The sequence below is a fragment of the Balaenoptera musculus genome, chromosome 3 (genome assembly GCF_009873245.2).
Source record: "Balaenoptera musculus isolate JJ_BM4_2016_0621 chromosome 3, mBalMus1.pri.v3, whole genome shotgun sequence".
In the NCBI taxonomy this organism is placed as follows: domain Eukaryota; kingdom Metazoa; phylum Chordata; class Mammalia; order Artiodactyla; family Balaenopteridae; genus Balaenoptera; species Balaenoptera musculus.
The window spans coordinates 114,586,928-114,612,493 of record NC_045787.1 but is presented as its reverse complement, the minus strand read 5'-3'; the positions used below and the strand labels follow the sequence as shown (position 1 = coordinate 114,612,493).

Here is a 25,566-nt window from a genome sequence, read left to right as displayed (position 1 = left end):
AAATTGCATTACTATCAGCAATGTTTAATAAGTTTTAGTTGCTCCATATCCTTGACAGCACTTTTGTACTCTCAGTTTTTAAAATTTTAGCCATCCTAGTGGGGTTGGTGGTTTCTCATTATGGTTTTAATTTGCATTTCCCTAGTAAGTAATGATAGTTTTTTCCCATGTGATTATTTTCCATTGATCTATCTTCTTTGATATCTGTTCAAATATTTTGCCCATTTAAAAACTGGGTTTTGGTGGGGACTTCCCTGGTGGCGCCTTCCCTGGTGGCGCAGTGGTTAAGAATCCGCCTGCCAATGCGGGGGACATGAGTTTGAGCCCTGGTCCGGGAAGATCCCACATGCTGCAGAGCAATTAAGCCCATGCACCACAACTACTGAGCCCACGTGCCACAGCTACTGAAGCCCGCGTACCTAGAGCCTGTGCTCCGCAGCAAGAGAAGCCACCGCATGAGAAGCCCGCGCACCGCAACGAAGAGTAGCCCCCGCTCTCCGCAGCTAGAGAAAGCCTGAGAGCAGTAACAAAGACCCAACGCAGCCAAAAATAAATAAATTTAAAAAGTAGGGACTTCCCTGGTGGCAGTGGTTAAGAATCTGCCTGCCAATGCAGGGGACAGGGGTTTGATCCCTGGTCCAGAAAGATCCCACATGCCGTGGAGCAACTAAGCTCAAGTGCCACAACTACTGAGCCTGCGCCCTAGCGCCCGCGAGCTACAACTACTGAGCCTGCGCCCTAGTGCCCGCGAGCCACAACTACTGAGCCTGCCTGCCACAACTACTGAAGGCCGCATGCCTAGAACCCGTGCTCTGCAACAAAGAGAAGCCACCGCAAAGAGAAGCATGTGCACTGCAAAGAACAGTAGCCCCCACTCACTGCAACTAAAAAGAAAGCCCATGCGCAGCAATGAAGACACAAAGCAGCCAAAAATAAATAAATAAATTTATATTAAAAAAAAAAATTAAAAAAAAACAACTGGTTTTTTTGTCTTGTTATTGAGTTTTAAGAGGTCTTTATTATAAATGCAAGTTCTTTAGCAAATATGTGATCAGTGAATCTTTTCTCCCACTATGTGGCTTGCCTTTTCATTTACTTAATGTCTTTTGAAGACAGTTTTCAAATTTGATGATATTAATTTTTCTTTTGTTTTTTGTGTCTTACCTAAGAAATATTTATGTAACCCAAGGACACAAAGGTCTTCTATTTTTTTCCTAGAGGTTTTAGAGTTTTAACTTTTATGTTTAGGTCTATGATTTACTAGAGTTAGTTTTTTGTATATAATGTGAATAAAAATAGTTCATTTGATTATTTGAATATGTATATACAGTTATTTCAGTACCATTTGTGAAAGGACTATCTTTTCCCATTCAATTACCTTGGCACCTTTGCAGCTAATCAGTTGAATGTATATGAGTGGGTTTACTTCTAGACTCTGTTCTGTTGTACTAACCATAGTGTCTTGATTACTGTAGCTTTATACAAAGTCTTAAAATGAAGTAGTATAAATCCTCCCACTTCATTCTTCTTTTTCAAAATTTTGGTTATTCTAGGTCCTTTGTATTTCATATAAATTTTAGAAACAACTCGTCAATTTCTACAAAAAGGCCTATTGGGATTTTGATTGGAATTGCACTTAATTACAGATCAATTTGGAAGAACTGACATCTTAATATTCAATCTTCTATCCGTGAATACAGTACATCTGTCCATTTATTTAGCATTTAATTTCTCTTAGCAATATGTTGTAGTCTTCAGTACATGTGTCTTTTACACATTTGCTAAATCTATCCCTAATTGTTCACTGACATCATACAGAAATAGAACTGAATTTTGTTATGTTGACTTTGTATCCTGCAGTCTTGCTAAACTCATTTATTAGTTCTGGTAGCTTTACTGTAGATTTCTTGGGATTTTCTATATAGATGATCATGTCATCTGAGAATAAAAACCATTTTATTTCTTTCCAAGCTATGTGCCTTTTATTATTATTATTATTATGCTTTTCCTTGTCTTTTATTTCTTCATGCTGACTAGTAACTCCAGTTCAATGTTGAATAGAAGTTGTGAAGAGTGGACATCCTTGCTTTGTACCTGATCCTAGGGGGAAAAATACAGTCTTTCACATTATATAAGATGTCCCTATCTATACCTAGTTCAGTGTTTCAACTTTTCTTTATCATGCCCCCAAAAAACCTTCTTAGGCTTTTTTTTTTGGTAATTGTGCTATCCACTCCAAGAAATCTGAATACAAGATATACTGTATATCTGTTTATTTGTACCATTTTTTGGTTTCATTTTTCCTCCTTTTGAATTAATTACTTTTTATAATATGATTTTGTTTCCATTTTTGGCTTAGTGGCTATATCTCTTAATTTTTTTGGTTTGTTTTAGAGTTTGCAGTATCTTTAACTTATCACAGTCTATCTTCAAATGCTGTAACACTTCACAGTGTTAAGACCCTTACAAAACAATACTTCCATTTTCCCCTCCTTTCCTTTGTGCTGTTATTACATATTTTAGTTTTACTTAAATTATAAACCCCACAATACACTGTTACTACTTTTGCTTTAAACAATTATCTTTTTAAAAGATTAAGAAAAAAAGTCTTTTATATGTACCTGCATATTTACCACGTAGGATATTCTTCACTCCTTTGTGTAAATCCAAATTTCCACATTGTATCATTTTCTTCTGCCTGAGTAACTACCTTTAACTTTGTAGCATGGATCTGCTGGTGATGAATTCTATCACTTTTCCACGTCTGAAAAACTATTTCACTCTTGAAAGATATTTTCACTGGTATGAATTCTAGGTTAATAGGTTTGTTTTCAGCACCTTAAAATACTGTTCCATTGTCTCTGGTGTACAGGTTTCTGACAAGTTAGCTATCATTCTTATCTTTATTACATAATGTGCCTTTTTTCATCTGGTGCTTTTCAGCTTTTCTCTTTATCACTGTTTTTCGGTAAGTGATTATGATGTGCTTTGGTGTGGTTTTCTTTTAATTTATTTATTATTTTTATTTATTTTTGCCTGCATTGGGTCTTTGTTACCGTGCACAGGCTTTCTCTAGTTGTGGCGAGCGGGGGCTACTCTTCATTGCGGTGTGCAGGCTTCTCATTGTGGTGGCTTTGCTTGTTGCAGAGCACGGGCTCTAGATGCATGGGCTTCAGTAGTTGTGGTGCATGGGCTCAGTAGTTGTAGCTCGCGGGCTCTAGAGCACAGGCTTGAAAGCTGTGGCGCATGGGCATAGTTGCTCCACGGCATGTGGGATCTTCCCGGACCAGGGCTCAAACCCATGTTCCCTGCATTGGCGGCGGATTCTTAACCACTGCGCCACCAGGGAAGCCCCTGGTGTGGTTTTCTTTTCTTTTTTTTTATGAATAAATTTATCTATCTATCTATCTATCTGTCTATCTATTTATTTTTGGCTGAGTTGGGTCCTTGTTGCTGCGCGGGGCTTTCTCTAGTTGCGGTGAATGGGGGCTACTCTTCATTGCAGTGCGTGGGCTTCTCATTGTGGTGGCTTCTCATTGTGGTGGCTTCTCTTGCTGTGGAGCACGGGCTCTAGGCACGCAGGCTTCAGTAGTTGTGGCACGCGGGCTCAGTAGTTGTGGCTCGTGGGCTCTAGAGCACAGGCTCAGTAGTTGTGGCGCACGGGCTTAGTTGCTCCGCGGCATGTGGGATCTTCCTGGACCAGGGCTCAAACCCGTGTCCCCTGCATTACCAGGTGATTCTTAACCACTGCGCCACCAGGGAAGCCCCGGTGTGGTTTTCTTAACGTATTTTCTGTTTGAGGGTTATTGTTGGATTTGTGGTGTTATAGCTTTTTCATCAAATTTGGAAAATTTTTGGCTTTATTTGTTCAAATATTTTTTCTGTCTCTGCCCTCCTGCTCTTTCTCTTTCTGGAACTCCATTTATAAGTTTTGGAGACTGCCCAATATATCCTGTAGTTCAACAATCCACTCTTCAACTTATAAATTTCTTTCTTCTCTCTGTGCTTAGCTTTTATAGTTTCTATTGCTGTCTTCAAGCTCACTGTTTCTTCTGGAGTATCTAATCTGCCACCTAGTGTAATTTTTGGGGGGAGATATTTTTCATCTCAAGAAGTTTCATTTGGGTCTGTTACATGTCTTCTGTTTTTCTCATTGTGTTTTCCTTTATGTCCAAGCATATTTAAAAGTTTTATAATAGCTGTTTTAGGTCCTTGTACAATAATTCCATCACTACTGTCATTTCTGGATTTGTTCTACAGATAGTTTTTTTTTTCTTTTTTCCAGATTATTGGTCATATTATTCTGCTTTTCTGTATACCTGATCATTCTTCACTGAATGCAGAGCTTTGTGAGTTTTATGTTCAGAGTACTGGATTTTGTTGTAATCCTTTAAAGAATGTTTGGTTTTAGTGTGGCATATAACTAAGTAACTTGTAGATGAATTTGATCCTTCCAAGGCTTGCTTTACACTTCATTATGGCAGGTCCAGAGCAGCCTGTATTCTGGGACAACATTAGTCTTACTACTAAGGGTGTGACTCTTTTGAACTCTATCCAGTGTCTCTCCACTCTGGCTGGTGGGAATACAAAGTGTCAGTTCTGTATACTACTCAGTTGACTGCCTTGAGAAAAGTTTCATCTTATGCATGTGCAGATCACTATAAGACAAAAAAAATTTAGACGATTTCTCCACAGATCTCTGGTGTTCTCTCTGTGTAGCTGTAACCTGTAGCTGTAGTACACTACCTTATTCTTCACAGATTCTGATCTCTGTCTCAACTCATGAGACTGCTAAACTCTATATTAGTTACCTTTCCCTGTGGTACAGGATGGAAACTGCCTCCAAGCAGTAAACTGGGGCAACTGTAAGATTCACCTTATTTCTTCCCTTTTCTTAGGGAACACAGACTCAAACTGCCTGTTGTCTAATATCTGAAATTGTGGTTTCATATATTTTGTCTGGTTTTCTTGTTGTTTATGGCAGGAGGGCAATTTGTGCAGAAGTTAATCTTTCATGGGCAAAAATGGAAGATCTTAGCTCCATTAACATGTAGAACCTAGTGGATGTCAGGCCCTGTGTTAACCACTTTACATACGTCATCTCATTTAATCCTCAAAACAATGCTGTGAGGGACATACTCATATTATCTTTGTTTTATAGACAAGGAAACTGAGGTTTTGAGGGGTTAAGTAGCTAGCCCAAGATACCATAGTTGGTATAATAATGTGTGCAAGTAGGATTCAGATCCCAGTAGCCTAAGCTCTAAAACCACTGTTACAATGGTTACACTGTATCTTAGAAGAGGGAAGAATGAGGAAGTCAAGGGCCAAGGAGGATTCTTGGTGGGCAATAAGGTAAAGCAAAAACAAAGTGAAGCAAAGGATTTGAATAGACATTTTTCCAAAGAAGATAAACATAGGGCCAATAAGCATATGAAAAGATGCTCAACATAAGTAGTCATCTGGGAAATGCAAGTCAAAACCACACAGTGAGGGACCTCCCTGGTGGTGCAGTGGTTAAGAATCGCCTGCCAATGCAGGGGACACGGGTTCGAGCTCTGGTCTGGGAAGATTCCACATGCCATGGAGCAACTAAGCCCGTGCGCTGCAACTACTGAGCCTGTGCTCCAGAGCCCACGAGACACAACTACTGAAGCCCGCGCTCCACAACTACTGAAGCCTGCGCGCCTAGAGCCCATGCTCCGCAACAAGAGAAGCCACCACAATGAGAAGCCCGCGCACCACAACAAAGAGTAGCCCCCACTCGCCGCAACTAGAGAAAGCCCGTGTGCAGCAATGAAGACCCAATGCAGCCATAAATAAATAAATAAATAAATAAATAAATTTATTAAAACACACACACACACACACACACACAATGATATACTACTTCATAGCCACTATGATGGCTACAATTAAAGACATTTAATAACAAGTGTTGACAAGGATGTAGAAAAACTGGAATCCTCGTACATTGCTGGTGGAATTATAAAATGGTGCAGCTACTTTGGAATACAGTTTGGCAGTTTCTGAAAGGGTTAAAAATAGAACTGCCATATGCCCCATCAGTCCCACTACTAGGTATATCCTCAAAAAAAATGAAAACATATGTTCACACAAAAACTTGTACACAAATGTTCCTAGTGGCATTATTCATAACAGCCCAAAGTAGAAACAACCTAAATGTCCATTGACTTATGAATGGATGGAGAAAATGTAGTATATCATACAGTGGAATATTACCTGGCAATACAAAGGAATGAATTAGGTGCTATAACATGGATGAAACTTTGAAACAGTATGCTAAGTTAAAGAGGCCAGTCACAGAAGGCCAAATATTGTATGATTCCATTTATATGACATGTACAGAATAGGCAAATCTATATAGACAGTAAGTAGATTAGTGGTTACCAAGGCCTAAGGAGGGGGAGGAATGGGGAGTGACTGCTAATGGCTGTGAAGTTTCTTTTTGGAACAATGAAAACGAAATTACTATATAACCTTGAGAATATACTATACTATGGTGATGACATATAACCTTGAGAATATACTAAAAACCTTTGAACTGTACATTTTAAAAGGGTGAATTTTACAGCATATGAATTATATCTCAAAAAAAGATGTTATTTAAAAAAAAACAACCAGGGAAGATGAAGATTTACTCTTCTTGGCTTGTTTTAACCTTTCCAGTTAGGCTGGAGTATTGGCAATTTTAAGACCTCACAATGTGACAAAACATAAATGAAGCTAAACAGCTAAAGAGGAGGCGCAAACCCATTTCTGCTTCAATTTCCAAGTCCACACCTCCACTGACAGTTTACCTTTAGAACTACACAGGACAATATTTGCTCACCACTGCGTGGTCGGCTTTTCCTGAGCCTGTAACAGTCAAGGCAGACCCCAAATCCGCATTTGCGACAAACCCAGTGGATGTTGAAGAGAGTTGTTTCACATACATCACACATCTCCCGTACACCACGCACTGCTCGCTTCCATGCCACTTTCTCTGGTGGAAAAAGGAAGAGGAATACTGTTGGCACTGACCATCCTGAGCAACAGCAAAAGATCCCAGACCCACTGATTTCTACTCAAGTGTTTTGTCTAGCAATTAAACTCAAAGGTTCATGAAGTCTGTATTTCTATAATTGTAAGAGAAACAAAATACATGGAATTTCTAATATTTCTGAACAAGTGTCAATGAGAATGAATGCCACATGTTGTCATTTAAGATACTATAAAATTTTCAATTTCGGGAATTTTGAAACAAGAGGATTCTTCTCTTAAAGTGTAGGGCATAATTTCATAGTACAATATTCCTTGGTCTAGAAATAGGGTATAGTATCTCATAGACATGGAAATATCATAAATGTCTGAATAATGTGGGTTCTAGGTATGAAACACAACAACCAGTAGCACTTCATCTATTCACAAACCATCAAGTATTACATACTAACACAAATTAGTTCAAAGCAAACTGAAAATATTCAGCGTGAATCAAACCCAAACAGGGATCAAAATGTAAATTATGGCAACTGTGCTACAACAATGAAAGACAAACAGGGAAGGAATTTTTAGTTTGTTAACTGCCAAAGACTAAAAGAATGAGGACTACTGGATACAGGTATGACTTCAGCTATTTAGTTTACTACAAAGAGAAGTTTTATTGGTCTTACTTCATCCATAGAAAATGCCACCTGCCACTCCTTCCACACCTCCCTTTAAGCAAAAGAAAATGAGTTTCCACCTAGAACTGACTGGAAGACAAGTAAGAGGGTGCCTTACGGTGTGGCTCCACCATCATCATGGCCTCCTTCTCAGACATCACAAGCTGGCAGAACTGGTCTCCAACGTTGGCAAGAATGTATTTTGAGGTTTCTAGGTCTATTCCTTCTGCTAGGGAGGAAGAGGGAATCCACAGGTTCATGGCATCAGGGTCACTTTGCTGGGGACTCAGAAACCCCTCCACTCGGAGTACCCCCTTTCGAGTGAAGATCAACCTGAGACAGGAATGTACACAGTCAAATACATAGTAAATAGCAGCAACCATGCAAACCAACACACACTTAAAATCCTAGGATCTAAAAGAAATTAAATGAGACATAACAGGAATCAGACTGAGTTAAGAAATTTCACTGTGTTAGACCAACAGAGTATGCACTAATAGGAAGGCTTGTTAACACCTAGTAGGTCTGGGTTCTTTAAAAAGCTGTCCCCAGTGTGTTGGGTCTTTGTTGCTGCATGTGGGCTTTCTCTAGTTGCGGTGAGCAGGGGCTACTCTTTGTTGCAGTGCGTGGGCTTCTCATTGCGATGGCTTCTCATTGCGATGGCTTCTCTCGTTGTAGAGCATGGGCTCTAGGCGCGTGGGCTTCAGTAGTTGTGGCACACGGGCTGAGTAGTTGTGGCTCACGGGCTCTAGAGCAAAGGCTCAGTAGTTGTGGCACACAGGCTTAGTTGCTCTGCGGCATGTGGGATCTTCCCGGACCAGGGATCAAACCCGTATCCCCTGCATTGGCAGGCAGATTCTCAACTGCTGCGCCACTAGGGAAGCCTCACTGTCACACTTGAAATTCATGTCTACTCACGTGAACCCTTAATATTGCCTGGCAGCCACAATACAGTTTCCTGGTGTGCTCCCTCTCCTAGATGCCTGTTTAATATCTTCTCCTTTCTTTTCAAACGTCCGGTATTACTTTCCCCACAAGGACCTTGTTAAGTATTTCACTGAAAAAATTCCGCAAGGAGCCAGAAGAGAATTCCCACAAGCTTCCACCACCACACTACCACACATTCCTGTCACTGGCCCCATGTACTCCATTTCATCTTCTGCTACTATGGATGAACTAGGTACCAGTGAAGACCAACCCAACCTCTCCACCTATGTTCTACATCCTATCCTCTTGCATAGGCATCCCTCCACTAATTCTCTCTTCTACATCATCTATTTTCCTCTCTACTGAATCACTCTTGTCAGTATTTGAACGTGCTATCTCAAAAATCCCCTTGATCCCACACCCACCTCCTCCATTTATCAGTTTGTAAGAGCAGTTTCTTAAAAGAGTTGTCTATACTGACAGTCACCAGTTCCTTTTCCTTTTATTTTCTCTTAATCCACGTCATTCAGGCTTTCTCCCACCAATCTACCAAAATTGGTTTTGTTTTTTTTGTGCCATGCCACGCAGCATGTGGGATCTTAGTTCCCTGATCAGGGATCGAACCCGTGCCCCCTGCAGTGGAAGTGTGGAGTCTTAACCACTGGACCGCCAGGGAAGTCCCAAAACTGTTTTTGACAAGGTCATTCCCCCTTGTTATATCCAATGGTCATTTTCAGTCCTTAACTGACCCCTCCCAATCACCAACATTTGCCGGAGTTCATAATTCCTTACCAGAAACACTTTCTTCAGTTGTCTTCCAGGATACCTCACTGGCTGTTCTTTCTCAGCCTCCTTTAGTAGTTCCTCCTCATCTTTCCCATCTCTAAATGCTGGAGAGCTTCAGAACTCAGTCCTTGGATTACTTCTCTTCTCTGCCTAGACTTTGACTCCTTAAGTGATCTCAGTTAGACTCACAGCTTTAAATACCCAGTGACATCCACATTTTTATCTCCAGCTTGGACTTCTTCCCTCAACTCTGGAGTTGTATATCCAGCTGCTCTTTCTTTCCTTTCTTTTTTTTTTTTTTTTTGGGCGCACCACGCAGCTTGTGGGATCTTAATTTCTTGACCAGGGATTGAACCTGGGTCCTTGGTAATGAGAAGGCAGAGTCCTAACCATGGGACCACCAGGGAATTCCCCAGCTGCCCTTTCAACATCTCTACTTGGAAATCTAATAGGCATCTCTAATTTAACATATCTAAATTAAAACTCCCGCACTTCCTTGGTGGCGCAGTGGTTAAGAATCCTCCTGCCAATGCAGGGGACATGGGTTTGATCCCTGGTCCGGGCAGACCCCACATGCTGTGGAGCAACAAAGCCTGTGAGCCACAACTACTGAGCCCACGCACCACAACTACTGAAGCCCACGTGCTGCAACTACTGAAGCCCGTGCACCTAGAGCCCGTGCTCCACAACAAGAGAAGCCACCACAATGAGAAGCCCGCACACCACAACAAATACCGAACACAACCCAAAATAAATAAATAAAAATAAAAAATAAATTAATAAATAAATTAACTAATTAAAACTCCCCATTTTCCTCCTCAAACCCACTTTTCCCTGAGAAATCACCTTACCAGTAAATGGCAATTCCATTCTTCCAGTTTTCAGGCCAGAAGCCGTAAAATCATCTTTGACTCCTTTCTTTCATATCCCACATGCAATCCATCAGAAAAGCATGTGGCTCTACCTTCAAAATATATCCTTAATTTAACCACTTCTCATCACCTCTATTAATACCTCCCTACACTAAGCCACCATCATTTCTCACCTGGATAATTCCAATATTCTCCTAATTTCTCCCTGCTTTTGCCTCAATATAATCTACTCTCAAGAAGGTAGTCACAGTGATCCTTTAAAACATTCATCAGTGTTACTCATCAGCTCAAAATCTCCAACAACTGCTTCTTCAGCATAAAAGCCAGGGCCCTTAAGAGTAGCCCTTTAGAATCTGGACCTATCATTAACTCTTTGACTTCACTCTTTTCCCCCCCTTGCTTACTCTCTTTTACCCACCCTAGCTCCATGAACACACTAGAAATATTCCAGCCTCAAGACAGTTGCTGTTGCTGTGCCCTCTATCTCAAATACTTGTCTCCCAGAAGAATGCGTGGCTCAGTCCCCTCCCCTCCTTCAGGTCTTTAGTCAAAACTCACTTTCTCAAGTCATCCTTTTTTTTTTTTTTTGGCCTTGCCACGTGGCATGTGATCTTAGTTCCCCAACCAGGGATCAAACCTGTGCTCCCTGCAGTGGAAGCATGGAGTCCTAACCACTGGACGACCGGGGAATTCCTCCATCAAGCCATCCTATTTAACTGTAGCCTCCTCCAATAAAGATATAAAAATAAATAAATAAATAAAAATAAACTGTAGCCTCTCTAGCCTCCCCACACTTCAATCCTCTTTCCCTCTTTTTTCTTCCTCACAGTTATTACAGACTGACATACTATATATTTAACCTTTAACCTTTTTTTTCTTATTTACTCTCTGCGTCCCCAACAAGCCTCCTGAGGGCAGGAATTTGATGGTTTCATGTACTGTTTAATCCTCAATGCCCACAACAATGGCTGGCACACATTAAGTGCTCAATAAATATTTGCTGAATAAGTGAATCCATGCCACATGGATAAACCACCTGGATTTCTTTATTTAAAAAACTAAGGACACCTGAATGATTGCTTAGAAGAAATTCCTCTTCTAAGTTTATCAAGCAGAAGAAAAGTGACTAAATAGCTGTTGTTTGGTAAAAGCAAGGGATATTCCTAGGATTTTCAACAGTTATCTCTATTTCACATTATCTCCTCATCTTACTTCCCCTTCTCCCTAGCGGACTCAAGTTACTCTAGCACTAAAGAGGAGTAAGTGGTCAGGCAGATCTACGACACAAAATGGCATCCTTCTGCTCACACCACTGGTTTCAAATGGAACCCAAGTTAGGAATAACTCAACACAGCTCAGGGGGCAGCAGGTGAGATTGTTCAATTTCAATTCTCTAAGGACAAAGTCACATATCATTTCACAATCCAAACAACTAAGTGGCCACTAATGGGATGGCAGAACCTTAGCACAGACTCTGAGAGCAATGTAATTTAGGAAAACAATAAAAAGATGGTGAGATATGTTTACCGATTCAGAGAAAGAGTGGAAGTTAAGTGTCCCTAACGAAACTGGGAAGGAGATGAAGAGAGGAGTCTGGGTACCTCCGGAAGTGAAAGAAGCGGCAAGCCACAGTGGAATCATCTTGCTCTTGTTCCTTAAACTTCCGATACCGCTCCAGGCGGCACTCACGACACTTGTGCAGATGAGGGGCTACATTGATGCACGACCCATCCTGCAGGAAGGGCTCTCCGGACTGCTTCAGCTTCTTCACTTTGCTCACATCTTTCAGCACTGACTGGCCAACTGTGGCAAGGGAGGGGGAGAAATGGTTGGTCATGAAAGGTTTAAATGAGACTCAATAACATAATCCTCCTGGGGACAGTCACTTGTCCTGACCTGAGTCACTCCTCCTTGCACTGAATGGGCATGAGCCCATCAGGTCCATCCTTGACAGAAAAGGAGCACAGGGAACAAAGGCTTCAACTAGGAGCTAAAGACCATGGAGAATTTCTGGGAAGTACCCCATGACAACAAAACAACTCTGAGCATGGGTGAGGAAAACTCAAGACGGCAGAAGCCTCTTGCCACTAGCCCCTCAGGATATGACTGTTCTACTAATCAAGAACTCTTGGGGCTCCCATGGGATACCAAATCCTAAGGAGAATGGCGACTTTTACCATCAGACTTTCTCTTAGACACTTGCCCTTATACAATTTTGGACCATAACCTCACTCCACAGGAGTTAACAGTTTTTGGAAGAGGTGTTAAAACCATATATATGTGACAGAGAGGAGCAAACTGAGGACTGGCTCTCTTTGCTTCATCAACTCTACTAAAGGCTGCGATGTGAGAATGAAGACTAGTACTGAGTAACTCGCCTAAGTAAATAAAAGAGGAAGAGCCAAAGGCAGGAGAAATACACAAGAAAAGAGTTCCTGACCGAAAATAACAGACTATCAAGACTTTTTGGGATTATCATTACACAGGACAGATACCCCTCTTACAGTACTGGTATAGATCAATCCTGCCCTGAACCAGAAGGTCTGATGAGGGGCCCCTACTGCGCCCTTTTGACTATGTAATTCTATGAGATTATAGAACTTTCCATCAAAGAGAGGGCCTCTGCTGCCCAAGAGCACAACAAGCATTTAAAGCTAGTGCCAGAGCCAAGCCTACGTATAACCCCAGCAGGATCACCTTTCAAGGGGGCAGTCCGAGGCCGGCCCTTGGGGGCCTGCTTCCCTTTGCCTTTTCCCAGCAACAACTCAGCACTGCGCTCCCCATTGGGGCCCAGCTTCCCCATCAGGTGCTCCGGAATCCCCTTCAGGCCAGTCTTGGCTTGCAGCTGCTCCTCAGAGTCGCTCAAGTCTGACAGGTCGCTATTGGTACTGGAGTCTGAGTCTTGTCTGCAAGCCAAGCTTCGCTCATCCAGTGAGAACCTTTTCACAGCTTCAAAAGGAGCTTTGTTCTCCTGTGAAAAATCTGCTGGGGAGGACAGAAAGCTGCCTGAGTGCCTGCCAAAGACGTTACTAAAGGTTTTAAGGAGAGGATTGTCCTGCTGCCCAGGCCCCACAGTTGGTCTCTCCTCTGTGGGGCTAGAGGAGAGAGTAGGCATCTCAATGGGCTGGGTGAGGCTGCTGGTGGGTGAACTGGACCGGCCATTCCCCATGGCAGAGAGGCTTGGCCCCCCAGTGGTAAGAGCTGAGCCCAGAACACCAGACACCAGTTTGGAGGAGTCAGTTGTGATGAAGAGGGTTTTCTTCTTTGCTAAAGATGCTGAATCTGTAGAGGAGTGAGACTCGGGCCAGCTGGGTGCTGCCTTGGAGGTGACAGTGGTAGCAGAGGAAGAGCTACCTGATGCCTGAGATGCAAAGCTGCTGAAAGGGCTATGTTCAACTTTCTCCACAAATGCCAAGAAAGGGTTAGGAGGCTCTTCTCGGGACAGTTTAGGGGGTTGTAAAAATAGATTTTCATGACTGTCTGGGGTGCGGGCATTTAGGAGGCTCCGTGGGAAGGCTGGCGTGAGGGTGGGCATGGACTCTGCAGGCACTTTCCGATCCACAGAGCTTCCAGCCTTAGAGCCTGATTTAGAGTCTGCTCCAAGAGAGGATCTTCCTTTACATAGGCTCTCAAGGCTTTGTTTGAATGAGTCTCGACTGGAGGAATCATCAGCCAAACTCTCTGAAACGGTAGTGAAGTAGTTACTGGTGGGTAAAGTTTGGGACATGCATTGAAAAAACAAGTTTTTGGAGAGATCAGAGTCTTTCTGAGACTCTGGTGCAGAGCTACAGCCAAAAGAGAAGCCCAAAGGTTTGTTCTCTGTGGCTAGAACCCCATTGGACTGGCTCCTTCCACTTCCAAAAGTCAAAGCTTGTGATGAACTCGGGAGAGATGCTCCAAATCCAGAAGAGGCCAGAACAGAATTTCTTGAATTCTGAAAAGAAGAGAAGATAGCCTGAGTTAGTGATGTCTCTTGACAACCTTACGATATCTTCTTGGACCTAGGCCAACATTTCCTGTGGGTCAATCAACTTTTCTCTCCTACAATTCCAGGAAAACTGTTCTTATACCTATATTTCACCAGGGAAGAAAACTGCCACAGACAGCACAGAGGGGATCTTTAGCAAGGTAAGCTAGAGATGGCAGGATGAATGATATCCTGCCATTCCCTTGGTTGTTAGCCAACTGGTTGTCAAAGCACTTGGAGGCTGTGTAGGCTTCTAAGTATCTATTTTGAAATGAAGACTCCGCCAGGAACTGAAGAAAAGGGCTCCCCAATGGACATCAGCTTTTACTCTGAAATATAGTGAAATATTACTAGTGACCCTGTAATATTAATCTATCTCAAAGACCTTAGGGGCTATGGTTAAAGTTTCGGTTTATTTAAGCCATTGCAAATTGCCCATCTTACAAAAGCGACTTCAGCCCTATGACAAGCCCACTGTACATTAAGGAAAAGTATTTTCTTTATTAGTCCGAAACTCACCAAGATGGACCCTTTTGGAATTTGGCCATTTATTTATGGGTGCAAGTCAACCTAAAAGTTGAATTATCTGTTTCAATTAAAGTTAGACCTAAAGGTGCTAAATTATAGAAGGCATACCAGTTACTGAACCCTTCTGTTATCATTAGGATCTAACAAGTCTCCACAGTGGAAAACTGTAGACACTGATACACCCACCAAATAAAAGCATTCAGCATAACAAATTGGAGAATGAAAAAACACTTTTTTTAATACCTTAAAAATGCTAACTTCTGCATTTGAATAAAGAAGGATGTATACATAAAGAAGGGTTATAATCACTTTCATATGGTATATTACACACCCATATATGTGCGTAATACAGAGAAATATCCATAGGTAGGTACAAGCACTTATGTAATACTTGGAAATAAAAATTATTCCATGACTGCTTAATGGATATGCAGTTTCTTTTTGGGGAGAAGAAAATTCCTTTAACTAGAGAGTGGTGATGGTTGCATAACACTGTGAACGTATAATGCCACAGTACTGTATACTTCAAATGGTGTGAGTGGTAAATTTTATGTTATGTGTTACTTTACCATAATTTAAAAAAATTTATGCCAGATAAATAAAAGGGCGTTGTTAAAAAAAGGGGGGGGCTTCCCTGGTGGCACAGTGGTTAAGAATCCGCCTGCCAATGCAGGGGACACGGGTTCGAGCCCTGGTCCAGGAAGATCCCACATGCCGCAGAGCAACTAAGCCCATGCGCCACAACTACTGAGCCTGCGTGCCTAGAGCCCGTGCTCCACAACAAAGAGTAGCCCCTGCTAGCCACAACTAGAGAAAGCCCGCGCGCAGCAACAAAAACCCAACGCAGCCAATAAATAAATAAATAAATAAATTTATAAAAAAGGGGGGGGGGATTTCAATTTATTTAAGGTTTCCTTTAAATACGCAAGAGGAGTCTACATTAGGACTTTCTTTGGGGTGGCAAAGAGGCATGAGAACCAGGCAGACCACCTGCAGCTTGCCTCCAGCTGACATCTGCTACAGAGACTGCTTCAGTGCATTTAACAGTCAAAAACTTAGTTCATTCTTCTTTTCCTTCCCACTAACCAGCAACCAGACTTAAACTCTTCCAAATAAAAAGAAGAGAATAGACAGATACAGCACTGATGCTACGCTGTTGTTTCACTGCCAGAATTTCGCCAGGAGCCTTGACACCTGCATGACTGCAAGGAATAAGCATAAGGATCTCAGGTTTCACTACTAAAGTTACTCTTTAAAAATAAATACACACATGAATGAAAAATAATTTGGATGGTCTTTCATTTCCTTCAAATGATTAAATTTCAAATCCTCTTCTTATAAGAAAGTGATGACAAACTGATTTCAACACACTTTTTAGGGCAAGAAGTTTCCTGGGGGTCTGTGTCCCTATTTCATGATGGAAACATCCATTTCTGTACTTTTAAATCATATTCCAAGAGAATACCTAGGCTAACACATTAGCAAAGTTACAGATACAGTCACAGAAATTTCTCACACCTGTTTGGAAAATGCCCTTTGATCCACATTTCATTTATTCAGCTTTGCTACTCCAAGAACAACAGCATTCAGTGGATCTCTTCTTGCAGAGTGTAGTATTTGTTCTATTTTGTAATCCCCATTTACATCTACTCTGCCTTTGACATGGATTTGATTTTAATCAATTTGGGCAATATGATGACTTACACATACTGGAAATCCACATAAGATCCCCACCTAGTTCTCTTGGGAATGCTGGTAAACTAACAGAGAACAAACCATGAAGAGTGCGAAATTTGCATTTACAGGCCTTCTCTTCTGCCTGGGCACTTCACCTTCCTCCCCAACCCTGCACACTAGAGATTAACAAACTGCATTTGCTAGGGAGGGGAAGAAGTAAGATGAAATGTATATACCATGTTTTATATGGCACTGTTATACACTGTTATAAAATGATTCCATTTTAGGATGTGAGCTCCGTCAAACAGGATTTCACTTCTTTGTTTATAATATACAGTACTTAGCACACAGTAGTTTCCTATACATAATTTAAAAAAATCATTTAGTATTTTATTTGTATTTCATATTCCAGCTTGAATTAACAGCCAGTTTGAAAAAAATATGACTAGCATCATAAATCATACTTTGGTGACCAAAATAAGAACCAAAAGACTATAAGAACTGATTTTGACACTTTCAAATTTGACTGGGGAGCCAACTTGATGTTAACTTGTATTTAACAAAAGTTCCTTTTCAGCAACAATACATGCATGTAAGATAAAGAACATAGTAAACTGGATACTACTGTGATTAATTCCGTCAAAATTTCCAGGTAAGGCTTACAAGATTAATTTAGGGGAAAAAAAACCCCCAACCTTCTATGGTCATATCAAATCATAGAAAGCAGCCCAGCCTCAAAGGAAAATATATGAAATGATGAAATAACTCCATCAAAATTTCCAGGTAAGACTTAAAAGATTAACTTAGGGGAAAGAAAAAACCAACCTTCCATGGTCATATCAAATCAAAGAAAGCAGCCCAGCCTCAAAGGAAAATATATAAAATGATGAACTGAAAACAGGGGTTGGTAATAGTAGCTTTCACATAGCCTTAATTACAGTGTTCACTGTTGCCAACACTATAATTCATTAACCTTGCCTCTCATAGGCCTGGTTGAGGCTCAACCACTACATGAACTAAATAGATAACTGAATTAAAAAGATTCCCCATTAGATCTATTTTAACAACTCATTAAATTGGGTTGTATAATCAGTTTTTGATTAGCCCAATTGTTCAGATGACTTTTAAGAGCTGATAAAGTTTTTAAAGATATATGCATTTGCCCAACGAGCAGTAAAGGACTATCCACAGAATACAATTTAAGCACATCTCAGAAATACTCCTTCCCTGTGGCATTTGAGATGCTTTTTAAATGTGTTAAGAACAAAGTAAGGTGAAAGAGTGAACCCAAATCTTGCAAATCTGCCCCTGAAACAACTCACCTCTCCTGGGGCCTGCGACCAGCTGCCTTTCTGTTTTTCCGGCCCAGTCCCTGCTGCAAGGCCAGTGTCTGAGATCCTCACCGTGGTTGGGGTGGAGCTGGCGGTAGTGACCACAGCTGCTGAAGCCACCATACCCTGGCCAACTTGTTCCAGTGTTTTTCCTGCCTCTTTATTTTCGGCTCCACCCACCTCTGGGGCCAAAGGTGTCTGACCTGTGGCTGTAGAATATGGAGTGAAAGGTACAGGTGTGTCCCCACCTATGGGCTCATCCTGCACCACCAGAGTCCTGCCGTTTTCTTTGGTGTAAGTGGCAAAGCGAATGTTGCGGTTAATCTGGGGGACAAATGTAGTCGGTGGCTGCTTGGCTCTCTGATCCAGCCCTGGCTCTCCACTGGCATTCCCTCCTTTCCAGGGCCCTCGGCTTGCCTCACCTCCATCGCTCCCATTACTGTCTACTTCACCCCTGTCTCCTTTTAATTTCTTTGATGCAGGGTCACACCCAGAGTCCGAAGCACTTTTCCTCCTCCGGCCATCTTTCCCCTCTATGCTCTCTCTCTTCTTCTTTCCTTTGGAAGATTTTACTGCTTTTAACGTACCCCCCTACAAAACAAAATTCAAAAAAGATTTATTACAAGGGACCTTCCATCCTGTGAAAACCATAAACCATTAGCTCTTTCCCATCTCTAGAAGCAGACAATCAAAGCAGGTACAGATTGCCAAATTCCAATGCCAGCTCTAAGACATCCCCTTTTGTTAAAAAGCTCCAGTCTTCCTGTGATTCAATTTATGCACACATATTCAAGATAATGATTACTAAGAAGTTAACTCACTTGGCAAACCTTCCCTTAAATAAAATGCACTACTTCCTCAACTGGACTTTTTTTAGGATTTTAAAAATTTGTGGAATTTCTTTTACAAAATAGACTGCTAGAGCTAGGCTGGGAACTTATTTGCCTCTTGATGAAAAAAAAAATCTGCTTTATTTTATATTTATCTCCTTGTTTGACAGAAACTGGCGTTTCAAGTATTGAAAAATAAAATCTCTTCTATCCAGAAGTCACTAAAAACTGGTGACAACTTAACAATAGGAAAACCAACATTTATGAGTCTGTGACCAGAGCAAAAGTGAGCCCAACAGAAACAAGTTTGAATTGCTCTTATGGACACTATAAAGACACAAACAATCTCCAGAGCTTATTTCAAAGCATTAGACAGGGGAAAGCTAAAAAGGCAGGCTACCATAACCAAACAACCAAATCTCTTAGCTCTTCCAGTAATTTTAGCCTATCACATGAAATCTTATTTGTGCCTTATTTGAGAGGTCAGACAACCTTAAAAGACACAGAATTAAAAGGGGGCAATTCCTATCTCTGAATAAAAACTCTTTCCCTGAGAAGGATAAGAGGACAGGGGCTTGGGACACAGCTAACATTATCTCAAGCAACTTACATCCGGAACAGTCTTAGATTGGTATCCCATCATGAAGCAGGTTTTCATTTTAGCTTCATTTAGCTAACTTTCAGATAGTTTTATTCAGATAACACATTGGGGTGGCAGTAAGCTAATGACATAGTTATTTGGCCATTATTATTTACCAAGTTGATTACTCTATTCTTACTGCCCTTGAATACTTATAGATTCTTTGTGCAGATATATCTTTGTTGTAATCATTATTATAGCTGTTATAACTGAAATTTTTTCAAATTTTACATTTCTTCTTGCCAGTTTCAGTTTTTTTTTCTTCTTTTTTTTTGCTGCCTTCATTTCTGTCTTTTCTCCCTTAATTTCCTTCTACAAACCTTAAACAAAGCTCAAGATTTATTTGTTTCTCCCATGCTTTTGGTAATATTAATCTAAGTTTCTAAATCTTTCGTTCAAGAACTGTTTCTGTTTGTTAAGAATTGCTTTCATTTGATCCTTTTAAAACCTTTTTACCCTTTCTTCAACCTCTATCATCACCCAGTTTTCAGTACTGTGAAGTATGGAAGTACAATCAGTGAAATCTCTCCTTTCTTTCTCGCTCACTCTTTCAAGGAGATGAGGTAACCATGGATCTCTAAGAAGGGTTACTGTAAAACTTGGCAGAACTGTCAATAATTGTACTTTGCTAGCTAAGAAGATAGCCACATCATGGCAAAGCTGAAAAGGGAAGAATCAACATCTGTTGCTGAAAACCACAGATCTCACCTTTAACTCATCCGGCCAACTTACAGAGCCTGGCTCAGAGCAATCTCCCTGATCAACAATTTACATGTACGCCCTACTTACGGTGAGTTACTCACATGTGAGTAGAAAGACTAGGACACTGAGACCAGTACTCTCTAGCTATATCTGGGCAGCTAAACAGTACCTGACATATAATAGGGCTTAAAGAATGAATGAAATAGGAAGGAAATAAAATAGGGACCCAACATAGCATCAAAATAACAAGTGTTTTTCAGCCACGTAAACACAGTCAAGAGACTTATCCTATTCGTAATAATATAATATGTAGTAAAGAACTATTAAATTTGACCCTGATTCTTCTTTTCCTACCCTAATCTTGTTTTATCAAGCCAAAAATGACTGGATAAAGAAGATGAGGAAGAACTGTATACTCAGCAGGAGTAGCCAAGAGAGCAATACTATGCAGGTGCTAAAAGACTATGAGGAATATATGGACAGATGGCTGTCCAAGTCAACGTCCTACTGAAGGAAATTCATACAGGATTCCTTGATTGGTTCAGGCACTGATATATAATGTATCTTTTTATGGGTTATGATAATTCTGAATGAACCAAGAGTTGGCCTGATTCACAGTAATTATGGAGTAATCCACTGTGTGCTGAGCACTGAACTACGCACCAGTTTGATTTGACTCTTCTTGGGATATGGAATTTCAGATTTCCTTGGAGCTCACTACCACCTAATGGAAAGAAAAAGAGGATGTAGCTTCTCCTCCATTTCTTATTACTGGGTAGGTCATGAATATTTCTACTGCTTATTACAGCTTTGTCTACTGTATCTTTCAAATATAGCTGTCCTGAAAAAATGTAAGAAAAAAATAGGCCATGGATTTTAAAACAGCTAGGCAACATAGCCATGATGAAAAGGGTTTGCTCAGACTAGGTCTCTTTCTTGAGATTATCCTCCCTCAACTGGACAAGACCGTGGAGAGAGCAAGAAATGTACAGTGGTCAGAGATGAAACCCAAAGGGCAGCCATGGATAACACACACATAAGGAAGTCTATGTAACAAGATAACGCAAGCTCATGAGTCTGCTCCGAGACTCAGTTCATTACTGTACCTCGCTCTGAGGCGTTGAATTATCCACCAGCATCACATGGATCAGTCTGGGATCTACGGACTTGATCTCACCACTCTATAGTAGGAGCGGGATAGAAGAAAATATGAAAAAAGGAAGAAAAAGATTTAATGCCTTGTCCACCAAAGACATAATTATGTATTTTTCTAATCTATGTAATTATCTCTATTTGTTTCTACTCCCCTGCTAGAATGAAAGCTCCATGAACAGGGATCTCTACTATTTCATTCACTGCCAGAATAACAACATCTGAAACAAGGTCTAGAATATGGTAATCACTCAAATATTTGTTAAACGAATGAATGAAAAAATTGCATTCAATGCCCAAGTGTCCCTTTTAGGGATATTAATTTCAAATTCTGCATCTCTAAAACCTTCCTATTCTGTAATTAAAAAAACAAAAAACCTTCAGAACCAGTAATCATTAAAAGCACCACTCTACTATTAAAAAACAACAGGTTTTGGGAGGGGCCAATTTGACAGACATTGTCAGATTTAACGTGCATATTCTTTGACCTAGCAATTACACACTTAGGAATTTATTCCAATAAATAATGTGAAACAGTGTACAATGATATATGCCCAAGGATATTCAATGCAGCATTATTCGTATTAGTGAAAATAATACAAATGATTTAAACGTCCATCAATTTTAAATTAAATTAGTTATGATACATCCATTCAGTGAATAGTATGCATCTATTTATTTATTTATTTATTTATTTATTTATTTATTTATTTATTTATTTATGGCTGTGTTGGGTCTTCATTTCTGTGCAAGGGCTTTCTCCAGTTGCGGCAAGCGGGGGCCACTCTTCATCGCGGTGTGCGGGCCTCTCACTATCGCGGCCTCTCTTGTTGCGGAGCACAGGCTCCAGACGCGCAGGCTCAGTAGTTGTGGCTCACGGGCCCAGTTGCTCCGCGGCATGTGGGATCTTCCCAGACCAGGGCTCGAACCCGTGTCCCCTGCATTGGCAGGCAGATTCTCAACCACTGCGCCACCAGGGAAGCCCAGTATGCATCTATTTTAAAAGGACGAAGTATTGATAGATTTCTATATATATTTACACACAAAGATGTTGACAATTTAAAATTAAGTAAAAAAGGTAAATCAAAGAACTATATGGGGCTTCCCTGGTGGTGCAGTGGTTAAGAATCCGCCTGCCAATGCAGGGGACAAGGGTTCGAGCCCTGGTCCGGGAAGCTCCCACATGCCGTGGAGCAACAAAGCCTGTGCACCACAACTACTGAGCCTGTGCTCTAGAGCCCGTGAGCTACAACTACTGAGCCCGTGTGCCACAACTACTGAAGCCCGCGCGCCTAGAGCCTGTGCTCCCCAGCAAGAGAAGCCACCGCAGTGAGAAGCCTGTGCACCGCAACAAAGAGTAGCCCCCTCTTGCTGCAACTAGAGAAAGCCTGCGCGCAGCAACGAAGACCCAACACAGCCTAAAACAAAAACAAACAAATAAATAAATAACAACAAAAAAAAGAACGATATGTATCATATGATCCCATTTGTTAATAAAGTATGATTTATATAGTTATCTCCTAAATAGACAATATATAAATATCATACACACACACACAGAGAAGATATTTGGAAGCATATGGAATATACACCAAACTGTTAATGGTGATTACCATTGTGGGGAGTAATATTTGCCTAGGGGAAGGGATGGCTTTCAATATCTATTTTATATATATGTGTATCATTTGAAATTTGTAAATGAGGATTGAATAATTTAATAAATAAAATTCAATAAAGAAATAACTAAAATCATTTGTTTACATTACATGTGACTGCCAAGGGCAAGTCTGAAACCAATTCAAAGATATCATAAATACATACGTGTTTGCCTCAAAATACTCTGCTGTTGTTTTTGTTTTTGGCTGCACTGTACAGCATGTGGGATCTCAGTTCCCCAACCAGGGATCAAACCTGCACCCCCTGCAGTGGAAGCAGTCTTAACCACTGCACCATCAGGGAAGTCCCCAAATATTCTTGTTGTTTTGATAGACAATTCTCCAGGTAGCTCTAGATGCTATGTTTTTTTCTATTTATTGCTTTAGAAACAATTCATTTTTTCAGCATCTAAGGGGGAGTGGCATAAGTATTATAGAAGCAAATGCTAACTGATTAGATTTTTAAATACTAAACTTTCTGAATATGATAAAATAATGATAATACCACTTCACATTTGTATACCCTTTCATAGGTTTCAAAGCACTTTCAAATACATTATCTTAGTTCCCAAAACATATGCTGTGAGGTCAGGGTGTGGTTACCTAATTAACTCTAATTTACAAATGAGAACACTGCGGTTAAGAAAGTTGAACAGCCTTTCTCAAGGTGATAGAATCAATAAGTGATAAAACCAAGGGGACTTCCCTGGTGGCGCAGTGGTTAAGAATCCACCTGCCAATGCAGGGGACACGCGTTCGATCCCTGGTCCGGGAAGATCCCACGTGCCACGGAGCCAGTAAGCCCGTGCGCCACAACTACTGAGTCTGTGCTCTAGAGCCCGCGAGCCACAACTACTGAGCCTGAGTGCCACAACTACTGAAGCCTGCACGCCTAGAGCCCGTGCCCCGCAATGAGAGAAGCCACGGCAATGAGAAGTTCACATACTGCAACGAAGAGTAGCCCCCGCTCACTGCAACTAGAGAAAGCCCGTGCGCAGCAATGAAGACCCAACGCAGCCAAAAATAAATTAAAAAAAAAATGACAAAGCCAGAGATGGAACCTAAGTCTTCTTACATGTAATGAAGTGCTCCCTTTTCCTACACCACCCTGGGTAAGGGGATGGATGGACCTCGGACAAAATAACACAGAGCCTCACCTCAGTTACAGATACCTCCATAAGACGGGTGATGGAGTCTTGATGGCTTACAACACCACAGAGCCAACTTTCTTCTCCCTCTGGCTGGTATACTTTGACCCTGTGACCTTGAACACTGTAGGGACCTAAAGGAGAGATCAGTCAGTATTGAATATTTTTGGCTAAGCTGTATTTCATGATTGTTTCTAAAAACAGAAAGAAAATTACATAGTGTAAGTACTTGGCACTTTTAATCCTCTTGTATGGAGTTGAATACATGAGCAATTTCAGATTTACCATACACAGCAATTTAAAAACAAAACATAGTCTTTCCCAGAGACTTTTGTAAATTCTGTTTATTTGGAGATTTCTTAGAATGTCCCAGGCCTCTGATTCTACCTTATCTCAATCTTCCAATTCTAGAAAGTAATACAGGGAAGAGAAAGGAAACTTACAAATCAAAAACTATAGGTAATGTGAAAATCTATTCAGATCTATCTGACATATACATTAAAGAAGTGGGAGGCCAGTAAGTTGAACGTACTATTTTGTTATGTTACCATAGGAATGATATATAACCATTTACACTTTGCTATCTGACTTTCATTACAGTAGGTGGAGAGTTCAATTTATGAGGTCTCCAGCCTCTGCACTAATAATAGTCTGAACAAATATAGCACCTGTCTTCCTAGGAACACAGAGTTGCAAAGATATTACTTTATCAGCAGGTAGTGTTACCCTGCAATTTCAGCTGGCCCTCCAAGAAGGACAGTTTCTCTCTCCTACATATCTTATACATTTGAGACTATATAGCTACATGACTGCTTATTTTATCTTTCAGAGCTACAATTAAGCTTTATTTTTCTATACATACTCATAAACATCTCTACCTCTCATTCTGTCCACTTGATTTTTTTCTCTCTGCTATTTTTCCTCACATTCTTTCCTCTTCCATACCTTTCCTTGATTATTAAACATCATTTTACCCTGATACTTTCCTTTCCCAAAGAGGCAAGTTTTCTTACCTTTACCTATTTAGATTTAGTTTGACAAAAGAGAACAAAGGATCCTATTTCATTGAAAAGCATGATTATCACAAGGGTCAGAAAGGACATAGAGTAGATGTACAACATGAAGGGAAGGATAAATGAGGCAACAGTCTACCTTTTGTGTAGAATCCTGGGCAAAATCTGTATGTGAACTGAAAAAGCTAATAAAAGCTAGTAATTCTTTTTTGTTTTCATTCTTAAAAATTTACATGCTGTTAATGTGAATGAGTCTATGGACACCTTCCTTTATGAACATACCTTACATTCGAAGTTGTTATTTGTTGTTGTTAACAGTCTTTAGAGCATACCTTATAGACAGTATGCTCAACAAGGGCAGAGACTTTCTAGTTCATGGTTATATCCTCAGTACCTTAACACTGTGTCTAGTACAAGGTTAGTACTTAATAAATATTTAAGAAATGAAAAAAAGAAAGACAAAATTGCATATTACGAAATGTAATACAAAAAGGACATAGTGGTCTGAGTGAGATCCTATTTTTCCAATCTATTCTAGAGATCCAGCTAACTGGAGTTACTCTTGACACTACCCACAAAAAGAAGACAAGCACAAATGTTGAGAGTTGCATGGTGTCCCCCCCATTCTATCACTTTCAACACTGACCATACACCTGATTCAGAATTCAGGGACA

At 40.7% G+C, this 25,566-nt stretch overlaps 1 protein-coding gene across 2 annotated transcripts in view; it reads right to left on the bottom strand.

The window, feature by feature from the left end:
- Positions 1–25,566, bottom strand: part of KDM3B (lysine demethylase 3B) — a 61,078-nt gene that overhangs the window by 16,633 nt on the left and 18,879 nt on the right. Inside the window, exons 5-11 of one of the 2 annotated variants that reach the window (XM_036847151.1) lie at positions 23,889–24,013; positions 21,031–21,105; positions 17,744–18,343; positions 12,947–14,183; positions 11,851–12,052; positions 7,783–7,997; positions 6,854–7,006 (exon numbers count right to left, since the gene is read on the bottom strand). In XM_036847151.1, coding sequence (XP_036703046.1) covers positions 6,854–7,006; positions 7,783–7,997; positions 11,851–12,052; positions 12,947–14,183; positions 17,744–18,343; positions 21,031–21,105; positions 23,889–24,013 — 2,607 coding nt within the window. The remainder of the gene's footprint in view (positions 1–6,853; positions 7,007–7,782; positions 7,998–11,850; positions 12,053–12,946; positions 14,184–17,743; positions 18,344–21,030; positions 21,106–23,888; positions 24,014–25,566) is intronic. The other variant, XM_036847153.1, reaches the window with a different exon arrangement.